Source organism: Lithobates pipiens, unplaced genomic scaffold (assembly GCF_037356315.1).
Source record: "Lithobates pipiens isolate NorthernLeopardFrog02 unplaced genomic scaffold, aLitPip1_a1.2 Scaffold_18, whole genome shotgun sequence".
NCBI classification, from domain to species: Eukaryota; Metazoa; Chordata; class Amphibia; order Anura; family Ranidae; genus Lithobates; species Lithobates pipiens.
The window spans coordinates 564240758-564255514 of NW_027507758.1; the positions used below are offsets into that span (position 1 = coordinate 564240758).

Sequence of the window (14757 nt, forward strand, 5' to 3'; positions counted from 1 at the left end):
AGCTTGTGAAGAATTAAAGTGAAGATTTACTAAATTATAGGGAACATCTAGAAAAGTCAATTATGCCTAAGCAGCACCCAGAAAGATTTCCCTTTTGTTTTACATTCCCCCAGAAAAATAGCATTGCACTTCATGTGCCTACAGCCTTATAACTGTACATATGTTTTATTAGGTGTCTGTTACTGAAGATTTCTCCTGTGTGGCTGACGTCTGTCCACTTTTTGACTTGAAATGTCCCAGGCAACGCTGTATCCTGGCCTAGGCCAACAAGGCCTAGGGCAGCACTTTGCAGGGGGGCAGCACGGAAAGAGTCCCCGCCAGCTTGCGCTACACTGTAATGCCTTGTACACACGGGTGGACAGTCCGACCACAAAATCCGACGGATTTTTTCCGACGGATTTTGTCTGACGGATTTTGTCCGAAACTGGTGTTGCATACACACGGTCGGACAAAGTTGACGGAAAATCCGATCGTTCGGAATGTGGTGACGTTCGTTACATACAAAGAGACTACGTAGAGGCTAGTAGCCAATAGCTTTCGTCTCGTAATTTGATCTGAGCATGCGTGGCACTTTGTCGGAATTCTCTACAAACGATCGTAAAAAAGTTCAATCGGATTTTTGTGTTGGAAAATTTTAGATCCTGCTATCAAATTTTTTCTGCCCACACACAATCGGATTTTCCGACAATATAATCCGCTCAGACGTTTTCCGTCGGAATTTCCGTACGTGTGTACAAGGCATTAGTGTAGCACCAGTTTTATGAGGCAGACTAGGCTAAGAGGCAAATTAGTCTAACGCCCCCATAAAGCGGCCGCACTGCTTCTGGTATGAGCACAGTTGGCATTCCGCAACTGGAGGGGGGGGCGCTACTTCTAATTTTGACTGTCCTCTCACCCTGGACCACAAACCTTCCTCACTGTGCTATGTTTTCTTCTGCACCATTGGCATGGTTATAGCTTCTTAGTCCTCTCCATAAAATTATCAGAAATTTGTGCTTAAAGTAGAACTATAGGCAACACTTTTTTGCTTTTCATTTTGGATTAAAGGAGGGTTATAACCCCTGTCAGTTTATTTTTAACCATCCCTGTCCCATTGCAGAGATTTCCCTTCATTTCCTGCCCCATAGCCAAACAGGAAGTGAGAGGAAATCTATGAAAATTTAGGGAATCCATTGCTCCCCCTCAGGCCCTCAGAACTAGTGTCCCCACTCAAAAATTTCAGGGCGGGTCTTAAACAGCAAGGGACCTTGACAGGACGAGGTAGGACATATTTAAATTAGGGTGTCACGAGTTTAGTCAGGCCTAGGGCAGCACAAAACCTAAATACACCACTGGTCACACGTTTTTTGTTAGTACTATCTATGTGAGTGCTTTCAGATATACTGCATTTACCCCATGTGGGGTTCTGGTATTTCTTCGCTATTGTTACAGTATATATTTCTGTATTTTTTTCTAAGAAAACAATAAAAACGATTGAAATAGAAATGTGACATGAGATAAAGGGTCAGTGTCGGCAGCATCCTCTCCAACCCTAATGATACAGTATTGGATTTGTGTTTCCTTGCACACAGCTTTCCTGTTTTTAATTTGCCTTAACAGCCTCCCTATTGGAGACTCGTTCCACCCTCAGGTCCTATAGCAGCCGCTGGTCACCCTGTTTGTTGCTTGACGCGCAGGGGCTCACTTATCTGAAATCATCAATACTAACTACGTATTTGAAGTATTAGGCCCCCGTTGGCCGTGTTTTCTACATATATAAACACGTGTTTTTAGATGGCACTGTTCTATGTACATTTGTTGATTTTAAACTTTTTTGTCTATAAATAAAATATGGATTTTTTAATAGAAATATTGTAGTCCTAATTGCCTTTCAAGTCTGACCAAGTGGCCCCCTTCTCCCTATTCTGTTCATAGTTAGATTTACGGATGTGGCAATGGAGTTATTATAGTATTTGTATCAATGTGTGGGTTGGAAACAAAGACAGTTGAGCCCACCCAGGACTTCTTCAAGAACACCTGAGAAAAGAGGATTATGACTTCCCGAAATTTCCTCTTAAATTACGGGCTCCCCTGGACTTGAGTGGTGCTGTATTTATGTATTTTATCTGAAATACATCTTTAATTTAGCTTTAAACTCCACTTTTGAAGTTTTACCTGCAGGTAAGCCTATAATATGAATGGCCCCGGCCATTCATACAGCCAGAGCCCGTGAACCTGGAAGGAAGACCGGGTGAAGAGGGCTCTGTGTACAGGTACTGTAAGTCTGTCTTAATGTGCTAGTATGTGGTGCATACTAGTAAATTATTACTTAAACCTGCAGGGGGGCCCATTGTTTTTTATTTTTCTGGCGGTTTACTACAGCTTTAAACCAAACTATGTAAATTCCTTGTAATATCATACTACTAGAGTAGAGTTGTTTGAATTATTGCACCATATCCGGATAGCTGAAAGGTTAAATGCAGGAACTTGTTAAAATGTAATAAGGTTTAACTATATATTACAGCATCTACGCCAAAAAATGCAACCTTGTTCTGGGTCAGTGATGCAAAAACTATCAAAGCCATTTGTGCAGCATTAAAGTCAGACAACTAGCATTTTTGGAAAGAACATTGAGAAATGGCAACCTACATGTGCCTTGAGTAAAGGCAGTCCCCTGGTAACAAACAAGGTATTTTTTTTAAGTTGAATTTGTATGTTTGTTGGAACAGGTACATTTATTAAGTGTGGCTCCAGCCCAAAAAAATATTTTTACGTTTTTTTGGATAGCATATGGACAGGTTAACACTTTCTGTCCCTGTGATAATTGCACTTTGAAAAATTTGGGTTGTCGTGGAAACAAGGATTGGTGATAAAGCTTCTGTGAAGACACCTTTTTCCCATAATAACTCTTAGCCCTTGTACACACGATCGGAGATTCCGACGGAATGTGTCCGCTCGAAGCGTTTTGTCAGATATTCCGACTGTGTGTGGTCTGCAACGGACTGTTTCCGTCGGAATATCCGTCAGACCAAATTTTCCAACTTGCCGGAAATATTTTCAGACAAAATGCTCCGATCGGACATACTCCAATCACGTGTAGAGAATTCCGATCGGACAAAGTGCCACGCATTTGCTCAGATCAAATTCCTACATCAAAGCTATTGGCTACTAGCCTGAACGTAGTCCCGTCGTAACGAAATTACGTCATCGCGTTCTGAAAGATCGGATTTTTTGCCAACTTGGCCCGACCGTGTGTATGCAACAGTTTCGGAAACAATCCGTCGGACTAAATCCGACGGATTTGGTTGGCGAAATCTCCGACCGTGTGTACGTGGGCTTAGTGATCATAGATCCCAAACCTGGTTACCTCAGGTCATCAAGTGACTCGTTCAAAAGGTGGGCACTCCTATTTCTGATGAGACAGTGTACAGTGGAAAACAAGGTCCATGTAATTTTTTTTCATAGCCTCCCTTTTACATACTTATCTTAAAACATAGTTACCATTTTTTTTTTAAAGTACTCACTATATGCGTAATCAGATGTGGATTATGCTTTATGAAATGCCCCTGTGTTTTGATTTAGATAAACCACACAAGGTGCACTTTACCTTTAATAACCCCCTTTTTTTTAGATGGCTGAATGGTATTTAACTAGACACAGTTGCCCTTGGGACTTAGCATCAGAGATACATTAGCAACTCAAGAGAAAGACAAAGCCAACCTTGTTAAACCAGATTGGCAACAAAAGACAGAAAAGAGTAGGTAGCAGCACAATTCCAGTTGAGCTGTAAACTGGAAGAGCAAACATACCAGAACACAAATTTAAATCAAAATACAAAATCAAGGTAAAAGCAATGGGCAGGGTCTGAGCTGTGATTTGCACAAAGGTTGTCAGTAACAATGTGCAAATACACACATTTCACTAAATACAATACACATGAGCTGAACAAATAAAGACCATTCAAGCAGCATGCACTTAGGGAAGGCACAGTGGCCAAGTGGTAAGGCGTTGGTCTCGTAAACCAAAGAACATGGGTTCAATCCCCATCTGTGCCTGATGCATGCCTTTTTCGATGATTGAATTCTGTTTCTCTGGGGACAGTGGCCCTCAGGACTCAGCACCAGATTATCACCCCTGGACGATATACCTGAACATGAAAGTGACAACTCAAAAGGAAGACATAGCCAAGGTTGATGAACAAGACTGGTAAAAACCACAGGAGATTAAACAGCTCAATAATCAGATTTGGGTTGTAAACTAGAAGAGCATATATTTGAGAACAAAATCTGAAATCAAATACGGGTTAAAAAAACAAAAAACTGGAAAGGCCATGATTAATGATGCATAAGAAGTGGTGAAGAACAATTTCTATATACTCAAATTTCACTGAATACATATTACACATAGATGGTACACTATATCAGCCTGATAAAGCCTGTCTAAACAAGCTTTAAAAGATGGCATGGGTGTTGATCTCCTTAATAAAGATTGTAGCCTGATGTGCCAACTATACCATGTGCTCTTTAGCCACATTGGAACATGTTCTACTAGACACAGTTATCCTCAAGACTTGGCACCATATTATCATGCATGAATGATACAGTCTGTTAAACCAGACCAAATACCAGTCAGAGGTGTAATCACAGTAGAGCCCAGAAAATGTTTTAGGATGACCGAAATGTGTTTCAATGGATTCACTGATCCTCATGACTTTGCACCAGATTACCATATCTGGATGGAAAAAACGAAACATGGAGGCAACCCCTTAAAAGGGAGAAAATGCAAATATGTTTAAACCAGACTGAAAATAAAAGATATAGAAGATTAGGTAGGGGTCTAATCAGATTTGAGATATACACTGGAGGTGCAAAGTGAAAAATAGAAGAACAAAGCTTGAAATCAGTGATCAAAAACAAGGTAATAAACTGGCAGTGCCTGGGCTGATCATAACAGTTTGTGTATATACACATATTTCCCCGAATATATACTACACATAAGATATACACAGATAAGGCATACACACAGATAAGGTATACACACAGACGACAGCATTGTGCACAGTGGCCAAGTGGTAAGCCACTGGTCTTGTCAACCAAACATCACAGGTTCAATCCCTGTCTCTGTTGACACCTTGTTGCATGGTTATTCTCCTCCAAGGTATATTACTGAATTGAGTGCCTCATAACACCTGGCACCAGATAATCATACGTGGATTGTCAACCTAAACATGGAGGCAATTCCTATTAAAGTTTATTTTTCGACCATTGTCCCAGTTCACTTTTGTATGCCACACTACATTTTGGGTTGTGAGACCCCTTCTAACTCATGATGTAAGCTCTATTATTTGGACTTATCTGAAAACTTACCTCTTACTTCTTCACCACAGGCTGGTACAATACCTGCTAAAGTGTAGCCCCTAACCTAATATACTGTAAGACAACGTGAAACTATATTGATGATTTTAATATATACTTTTCTCATTAAGCAATCATACCATTGTTGGGGTAGAGGGTAATTGTCCTCATTCTTCACAGGTAAGATGAAGTGGGGCACTTGTGGCACAGTTCCGGTTTTGTCTCGGTAGTGGTCTCTGTGTTGCTGAGCACTCTAAAAAAGAAGAGGAGTATATTAGTGTGCATGGTACAAAGACATGAACACAGTGATAAAAAAAGGACTAATTGGTCACATCATATTTGGAACGAGTAGCTAAAACGGGTTGTGAACTTTTAGTGCACTTGCCCTTAGTGATCCCAATGTCTTTCACATCACCTCTGCTCCTGCCAGAAGAGTGGGAAATTTCCTTTGTTACATAGTTACATAGTAGGTGAGGTTGAAAAAAGACACAAATCCATCAAGTCCAACCTATGTGTGTGATTATATGTCAGAATTACATTGTATATCACTATATGTTGCGGTCGTTCAGGTGTTTATCTAATAGTTTTTTTAAACTATCAATGCCCCCCGCTGTAACCACCGCCTGTGGAAGGGAATTCCACATCCTTGCTGCTATTACAGTAAAGAACCCTCTAGTTTAAGGTTAAACCTCTTTTCTTCTAATTTTAATGACTAGCTATTAAACTCGCTTGCAAAAAAGTTTTATCCCCACTGTGGGGTCACCAGTCCGGTATTTGTAAATTGAAATCATATCCCCTCTCAAGCGTCTCTTCTCCAGAGAGAATAAGTTCAGTGCTCGCAACCTTTCTTGATAACTAATATCCTCCAGACCCTTCATTAGCTTTGTTGCCCTTCTTTGTACTTGTGCCATTTCCAGTACATCCTTCCTGAGGACTGATGCCCAGAACTGGACAGCATACTCCAGGTGAGGCCGAACCAAAGTCTTGTAGAGCGGGAGAATTATTGCTTTATCACTGGAGTTAATCCTGTTTTTAATGCATGCCAATATTCTATTTGCTTTGTTAGTAGCAGCTCGGCATTGCATGCCATTGCTGAGCCTATCAGCTACTAGGACCCCCAGGTCCTATTCCCTCCTAGGTCCACCCAGAGGTTCACCCCCTAGTGAGTAGATTGCATTCATATTTTTGGCACCCAAATGCATTATTTGAAATGTTTCTACATTAAACCTCATTTACCATGCAGTTGCCCACCCCATTAATTTGTTCATATCTTCTTGCAAGGTTTCCACATCCTGCAAAGAAGTTATTTCCGTTGAACTGTTTACCCCATCCTCCAGGTCATTTATGAACAAATTAAACCAGATTTGTCCCAGCACAGAACCCTGGGAGACCCCCACTTCCCCTGACCATTCTGAGTATTCCCCATTCATCACCACGCTCTCGTAGCCAGTTTTTAATCCATGTACTCACCCTACGGTCCATGCCAACGGACCTTACTTTGTACAGTAAACGTTTATGGGGAACTGTGCCAAATGCTTTTGCAAAATCCAGATACACCACGTCTACGGGCCTTCCTTTATCTAGATGGCAGCTCACCACCTCATAGAAGGTTAATAGATTGGTTTGGCAAGAATGATTCTTCATGAATCCATGCTGAATACTGCTAATGATACCGCTTTCATTACTCAAATCTTGCTTATAGCCCCTTATCATCCCCTCCAAAAGCTTGCATACTATTAATGTTAGGCTAACTGGTCTGTAATTCCCAGGGATGTATTTTGGCCCTTTTTTAAATATTGGTGCTACATTGGTTTTTCTCAAATCAGCCTTTTACCATTCCAGTCAGTAGACTGTCAGTAAAAATTAGGAACAATGGTCTGGCAATTACTTGACTTGAGTTCCCTAAGTACGCTTGGGTGCAAGTCATCTGGTTCCGGTGATTTATTAATGTTAAGTTTCCCAAGTCTATTTCTAATTCTGTCCTCTGTTAGCCATGAGGGTGCTTCCTGTGCTGTGTCATGAGGACAAACACTGCAGTTTTGGTTACTGAAGCCCCCCCCCAATTTCCTCGTGAAGACTGAGGAGAAGAAGAAATTCAATACCTTCACCATCTCCCCATCCTTTGTAACCAGATGTCCTCCCTCATTCTTTATGGGGCAAATATGGTCCTCCCTTTTTTACTGTTTATATACTTAAGGAATTTCTTGGGATTTTTTTGGCTCTTCTCTACTATGTGTCTTTCATGTTTCATCTTAGCCGCCCTTACATATCTTGTTGCATTCTTTGTAAAGTCTGAATGCTGATTATGATCCCTCAGCCTTGTATTTTTTGAAGGCCTCCTTTGCTTTTATATGCATTTTTACATTGAGTTAAACCATCCAGGACTTTTGTTCACTCTTTTAAATGTATTTCCCAGTGGGATGCACTGGCTAATGCCCTTATTTAATATGCTCTTAAAGCAAACCCATTTCTCCTCTGTGTTCTTTGTTTCTAAGATTTTTTCCCATTTTATATCTTCTAGCTAGGTTCTTAGTTTAGGGAAGTAGGCTCTTTTGAAATTCAGTTTCTTTGTGTTCCCCTTGTGTTTCCCATTTGTGTGATTTATACTGAAGCCAATTGACCTGTGATGGTTGTTTCTTAAATTGCTCTGTATTTCTACATCTGTGATCAGGTCTGTATTGTTGGTAATCAGTAGATCCAGTAATGCCTTGTTTCTAGTCGGTGCATCTACCATCTGATCCATGAAATTGTCCTGCAAGACATTTGAACTGGCGAGCCTTAGATGAATGTGTGGTTCCCTCCGCCCTGTTTATGTCTGGATAATTAAAATACCCCATTATGATAACACTTCCCGTCCTTGCTGCTAATACAAATTTTGATAGGAGGTCAGTCTTCCCCTTCTCCCTCAGGATTGGGGGAGAGTGTGATCAATGGAGGTTGCGATGTGTATGCACAGGAGAAGCAGGATGTAACACTGAGGGTTTTCAACTAGAGGCCGTACAGTACAGTATGTGACTTGCCCGGGACCCTGGGGGGGGGGGGGGGGGGGAGAGAGCACTGGGCAAGTCCACTAAAAGTGGATTTACTCTTTAACCACTTACAGACCGGACCATTTTGCTGGTCAAAGAGCAGACCACTTTTTTCGATTTGGCACTGCGTCGATTTAACTGACAATTGCGCGGTTGTGCGACGTGGCTCCCAAACAAAATTGATGTCCTTTTTTTCCCACAAATAGAGCTTTCTTTTGGTGGTATTTGATCACCCCTGCGGTTTTTATTTTTTGCGTTATAAACAAAAATAGAGCGACAATTTTGAAAAAAAAACACATTATTTTTTACTTTTTGTTATAATAAATATCCCCCAAAAATATATAAAAAAAACATTTTTTTCTCTCAGTTTAGGCCGATACGTATTCTTCTACATATTTTTTGGTAAAAAAATCGCAATAAGCGATTATTGATTGGTTTGCGCAAAAGTTATAGCGTTTACAAAATAGGGATAGTTTTATGGCATTTTTATTAATAATTTTTTATTATTTTATTTTTTTACTAGTAATGGCGGCGATCAGCGATTTTTATTGTGACTGCGACATTATGGCCATTTTTGACACATTGTTGGGACCATTGTCATTTATACAGCAATCACTGCTATATAAATGCAGTGATTCCTGTGTAAATGACACTGGCAGTGAAGGGGTTAACCAGTGGGTGGCAGTGTAGGGGTTAAGTGTTCCTAGGGGTGTGTTACTAACTGTGGGGGGCTGGGCTTTCATTTGGTAAACACTGATTTCTGCTCCAATCACATGGAGCAGAGATCAGCGTCACTAGTTGCTAGTCAGAATGGAGAAATGCTGTTTACTAACGGCATTTCTCCATTCAGCCGCCCCATGAGACGATCGTGGGTATGCCCGTGGCGATCGAGTCCGCAGGACCCGCGACTGGACTCACGGGGGTCCCGACCGGCACGCGAGCGCGCCGCCGCCGGTGCGCTCGCGATGACAGAGCGGCATTGACGATTGGATGTACCTGTATGCCAATATGCCTGCCCGTGCCATTCTGCCGACGTACATCGGCGTGCGCTGATCGGGAACCCGGTTAATGGCCAGTGTTTTCTTGGCTCTGGAGGCATGATGAGTTACCTGACATTCATTATTAGATTTTTGGCCTTTGTGACTAAGCTTGACTTTTTTTTGTTTTGAGATTTTTTTTCACTGCACACTGAAAAATGTGCACAAAGTGTATTTAGACTGTCAGATGGTGTCAAATTAAATGACATTGTGGGCCACATCAGCAGTAAGGTTGCCCTTAAAGGACCAAGCTGTATCTGTGGCACAACATGTACAGAGTGCATTATGTACACAGTGCTGAGTTTAGGGATGTGCCGTGTACAGAGTGCAGGGTTTAGGGGTGTGATATGCACAGCGTGCAATCTTCCCATGTAGGCTGCTCTGCCTCACCTTGCAGGGAGATCATTCTCTTTCTCAGATTCTGGAGATTGTCCCCGCCATGCCATTAGTGAGTGCAGGCATCTGTTAGTTGGGTGAGAGCCATGGGTGGCAAAATGGAGTCCACCATGTTCTGGCTGCAAAACTGAGTGCAAAGGCCACATGATAAGGTCTGGTAGGCTGGATTCGGCCTGTGGGCCTTATGTTTGACATATGTGGTGTAGACTGTAAGATGGTGTAGTTTATGAATGCAGTAAAGAGTTCCAAACCTTTCTGAACTGGTCCAGCTCCTGGGTCCTGTTATAGTCTACGTGGTATCGGGACCAGCTAGGACTGTATAAGAACCTGTCCCAGCCACGGGATCGATTGCTCAGCACAAGTGCAGGGTCATTGGAGTAGCTGGTAGGGAACTGTCCTCCTTTGCAGTAAGGACTCTGGCTTGAACTGAGCGCCGAGGAACGGAAATCCTGGAAGCAGCGCGCTGTGGTGTTTCCATACGTATCACCGTAGGTGAATGCCTCAGTTGGGATATGTCCACGGTACCTGTGAATACAGTAAGATGAACTATAGATAAAGTTGAATTACACCTCCTTTTGTAATGCTACCTATGTCCTTTGGACCATCTCTGCTGCTGCCACCCAGTTTGCCCCATGTCATCTCTTCTGTTCTACAGCATGAGGTATTATACAGCTTTACCAGTCAATCCCATTGTCTAACTATTGGTCTGTGGGAGATCACAAACCACAATAAGACGATTTGTGTGAATTTGCCAGACAGCAGCTGTAAAAGCTTTCATAAAGCAAAAGCTTAGCTGGAGATTGTGGCATAAGCACTCATTGCAATAGCTTGCAGGTTCTAACTCAAGATATAGAAGGAGAAATGGCCACATACTGGAGTTTACTATTCTGAAGATGAATGCATGCAATAAGGATTTACAATGCTTTCTGAACGTTTAAAGTGACATTTTTAATCTTCTGCCTAATATTGGTAAATACAGATCTTAGTGGGTTTCTTGACTGTAGCTTGAAAGATGGTATTTCCAGACTTCATAACTACTTGGAGCTTGCTAAAAGCTACACTCAAATTAAATTGGTTAGCTGTGTATGTGTTTTACACTTAGCCCTTGTACACACGGTCGGAGATTCCGTCGGAATGTTTCCTATCGGAGCGTTTTGTCGGGTATTCCGACTGTGTGTGGTTTGCATCGGACTGTTTCCGTCGGAATATCCGTTGGACCAACTTTTCCAACTTACCGGAAATATTTTCTGACAAAATGCTCCGATCGGACATACTCCGATCATGTGTAGCCTACTCCAACGGAAAGGTGCCACGCATGCTCAGATCAAATTCCTAGACCAAAGCTATTGGCTACTAGCCTGAATGTAGTCCCGTCCTAACGAAATAACGTCATCACGTTATGTACAATCGGATTTTCCGACAACTTAGTCCGACCGTGTGTATGCAACATCACTTCCGGACCTCTTCCGGAATTAATCCGTCGGAAAAACTCAGACGGATTTGGTTGTCGGAATCTCCGACCGTGTGTACAAGGGCTTAGACTGAGCTAGAGGGTGTCCTCAAGGAAGTATTTCCTGAGAGTAACTTGGTTGCTTGCTTCAACTTCTAAAAATGTTTGATGGCTGGATAGAAAAAAAGGGTATCTTCAGACTTGTGTACCTGTCCTGCATACTTGATCTGTGTTATTGATTCATACGGTATTGAGGTATGCAGTGGCTCAGCATAATAGACAAGCTGCTAATGTTTTAAAAAATTGTGGCTTCCGGGTTTCTCTTAGTAAAGATCCTTAGTGCTATTATAATTAGCTGATCCTTACTACACCTAAAAATCCTCAAAACAAGGGGGCACAAATCATGACCTTGGCTGTCCATTAAGACTTTTTGACTAACTCCTCATGCCTTCCTTATTTTCTTATTGGCAAAAGGTGGCATTAATGGGCAACAGGAAGGTTTAAAGGGTACCAGTAGATTTGCCACAACAGCCTCTAGAAAGTTGTGTAGTTGCTACTTGTTTTTGAGAACCCATGGGCACAGTGGAGATTATTGTAAGGATTTGAGCAGATCCTTGAAGAAGAGACCTCTGGAGATGTTTTGGGTGGATGAACCTCTTGTAGGTTCCTTCATATCTGGAAAAACTGACTATAAAAATGACTACATCAGTTTTTATTTCCGCTTTGTAACATTGTTCTGTAACACTTATCCTGTATCTATTATAGTTACATTGGATTTCATTATGCATGTAATAAACTATTGGTGTTGACATCTAGCAGAAATTGAATGTAACAACAACTTGTTATTTTATGTCTGTAAATGGTATAATCCCAATTCCCAGTATGTTGGGGCTAGTTGGTTTAGCCCTTAGATAGACCCCTTCTTCTTCAAGGTTCTTAAATAGGCTACCAGCCTTCATAGCACATAAAAAGGCTTAGAAGATTACACCGCAAATGACCAGTAACCATCCCATGTACTACATTTTTGCACCCCCCCGTCCCATTTGCTACTTTTTGGGAGGGAGCAAGTACCTTGTTTTGACAGGTTCCCGCTCCCACTTCTGGGTAGGATCGGCAATCTGTGATCTACGTGCATTTCTGAGACCTCTTCCTTCCCCCCACTGCCTTCTGGGACACACACAGGTCCCAGAAGATGGCGGGACCATTTAGAAAGCACAGTGCAACTCAAGCATAAGCAGTAGGAAACCTGCTGTGAAGCATGAAGGTGTTACTGCCGGTTTCCCTTACTTACAATGCCAGCGCCTGCACCCAAAGCCAATTGATGAATTGTTTCAGGGTGCCGACATTGCAGAATCCCTGGACAGATAGAGTAATGCCGCGTAGCACGAGCGGAATGTCCAACAGAAAAAGTCAGACGAAAGCTTTTCATCATGAATTCTGATCATGTGTATGCCTCATCTGACTATTTTTTTCGAAAATTCTGACGGACCTAGAAATATAACATGTTCTAAATATTTCCGACGAACCAATTCCTATCTGTATGCTGTTCTGACGGACCAAAAACGACGCATACTCTGAAGCAAGTACGAGACAGAAGCTATTGGCTACTGGCTATTGAACTTCCTTTTTCAAGTCCCGTCGTACGTGCTGTACGTCATCACGTTCTTGACGATCAGGCTTTGGTGTGATCGTGTGTACGCAAGACAGTATCAGCGGAATTCGGTCACAACTCCGTCGGAAAAACCTTCAGAGTTTATTCCGATGGGAAAATTGGTCGTGTGTACAGGGCAATAGGGAGGATAGAATAGGGAGAGTTGAACTGTCTGCTGAGGGTGCTTATTTAGCAGGTGACCATAATAGCCAGACAGACTGAGGTCTAAAGGCGGTATTTCAATGCATAAAGCAGTGTTTGAAACAGAACAAGCATATCAATTCTTCACAAACCAGCAAGTGAGGCATACCTGTGTAGTTTGCTGCTGTAGGTAGATGTTAGGTTGGAGATGCCCTTTAGGTAAAACGCGGTCAATGGAGGAAAAAGCAATACTCTCCTGAACTAATGAGCTTGCGAGGGAAGATAGTACATACTGAAACACCAACACTATCTCAATCTCCTCCTGACTTAGTTTAATCACCTTCCAAAATGAACAATAATTGTTTTTCTTCCAATGAAACCAATCTGGCAGCTCCATGTTCAGAATGCGTTTCTGCAGAGGCAAGCGATTATCTGGGGATTGCCGTGTAATTAGGCTATAATTGATTTCTAAAGCTTCATTATGCTGCAGAGATCATTTAAAGTCAAGGGAAAAAATAACATTCAGATAATTTAGATTTATCTTTTTCTTAAAGAATTTTTCCCGTCACCTACAATCATTTTATAGTAAAAGAGGATCTATCATCAGAATTCACATTTCATGTGATTCAACAGGGCATATTACCCAATTATAGTATTGCTTGGAGTAAAGTTTCTCTTCCTTGCAGCTCCCCGTCTTTCTGCCTAGGCAGCCCCGATCACATTGTCTGTGGCTACTATTCATTAATGTGGAGAATTTGTGGTTCTTAACCAATTAGACCTACCCTCTGAACTAAAGCGGCACGTAAATGAGAGGATCAGAAGGACTGTGATTCTAATCATAATTAAGCTACTTTCATAGAACCAAGGCTTCACTGACTGATTGAATAATGACTATTCAACCCACTTCCTATGAGCCCAAGGCATCAAGACTCCCCACTACCCTGGATTCACAGGAGAATGCGGCAGAGAATGGCCCTATGTCATTACATTGTGATGCACTCTACAGCCTGTAAGCAGGTCCCTTAGTGCTCACCAGGAATGTCCCAGGCTGGCCTGTAGAACACAAGGGGAAAAAGATTTAGGACCCTCCTACTCACAAGGGAAGTTCTGCCATCTTGTTTTCATACACATGCTCCTAACCCAAGGCCATACGACAGGAATAAAGGTCCATTTTCCCAATAGTGCAGAAAGCAAGGCCCATAAAGACACGAATGAGCGAGTTTGGGGTGGAGTAACTTTACTGGCCTGCACAGTGCCCTCACCTCAACACAACAGAACACCTTTGGGGTGAATTATAGTGGAGACTGTGAGCCAGGCCTTCTCGTCCAACATCAGTGCCTAACCTCACAAATGCGCTTCTGGAAGAATGGTCAAGCATTCCCATAGACACACTCCTAAACCTTGTGGACAGCTTTCCCAGAAGAGTTGAAGCTGTTATAACTGCAAAGGGTGGTACAACTCAATATTGAACCCTACGGACTAAGACTGGGATGCCATTAAAGTTCATGTGCGTGTAAAGGCAGGTGTCCCAATATTTTTGACAATATAGTGTATTTAGGGATATTTAGGATGCATATTCAGTACACTATTTTAATAACATCCTTGTCCTTTTGTTGTACTGACAAATGAGCAAATGTAAAAAAAATAAATAAAAAAAATGTAGTATACAGTACAGGCAGTCCCCAGGTTATAGGGAAGGGTTAGCACCCCTGTAACATTT

At 42.0% G+C, this 14757-nt stretch overlaps 1 protein-coding gene and 1 non-coding gene across 3 annotated transcripts in view; one reads left to right on the forward strand and one right to left on the reverse strand.

Annotated features, from left to right (window-relative positions):
- Positions 1-14757, reverse strand: part of CIMIP2C (ciliary microtubule inner protein 2C) — a 67677-nt gene that overhangs the window by 1336 nt on the left and 51584 nt on the right. The window contains exons 2-4 of one of the 2 annotated variants that reach the window (XM_077488985.1): positions 10047-10320; positions 5452-5586; positions 5346-5400 (exon numbers count right to left, since the gene is read on the reverse strand). In XM_077488985.1, the coding sequence (XP_077345111.1) occupies positions 5346-5400; positions 5452-5586; positions 10047-10320 (464 nt within the window). The remainder of the gene's footprint in view (positions 1-5345; positions 5401-5451; positions 5587-10046; positions 10321-14757) is intronic. The other variant, XM_077488984.1, reaches the window with a different exon arrangement.
- TRNAT-CGU (transfer RNA threonine (anticodon CGU)) lies at positions 3963-4034 on the forward strand. Its single transcript has one exon. It is a non-coding gene; the product is annotated as a tRNA-Thr (tRNA).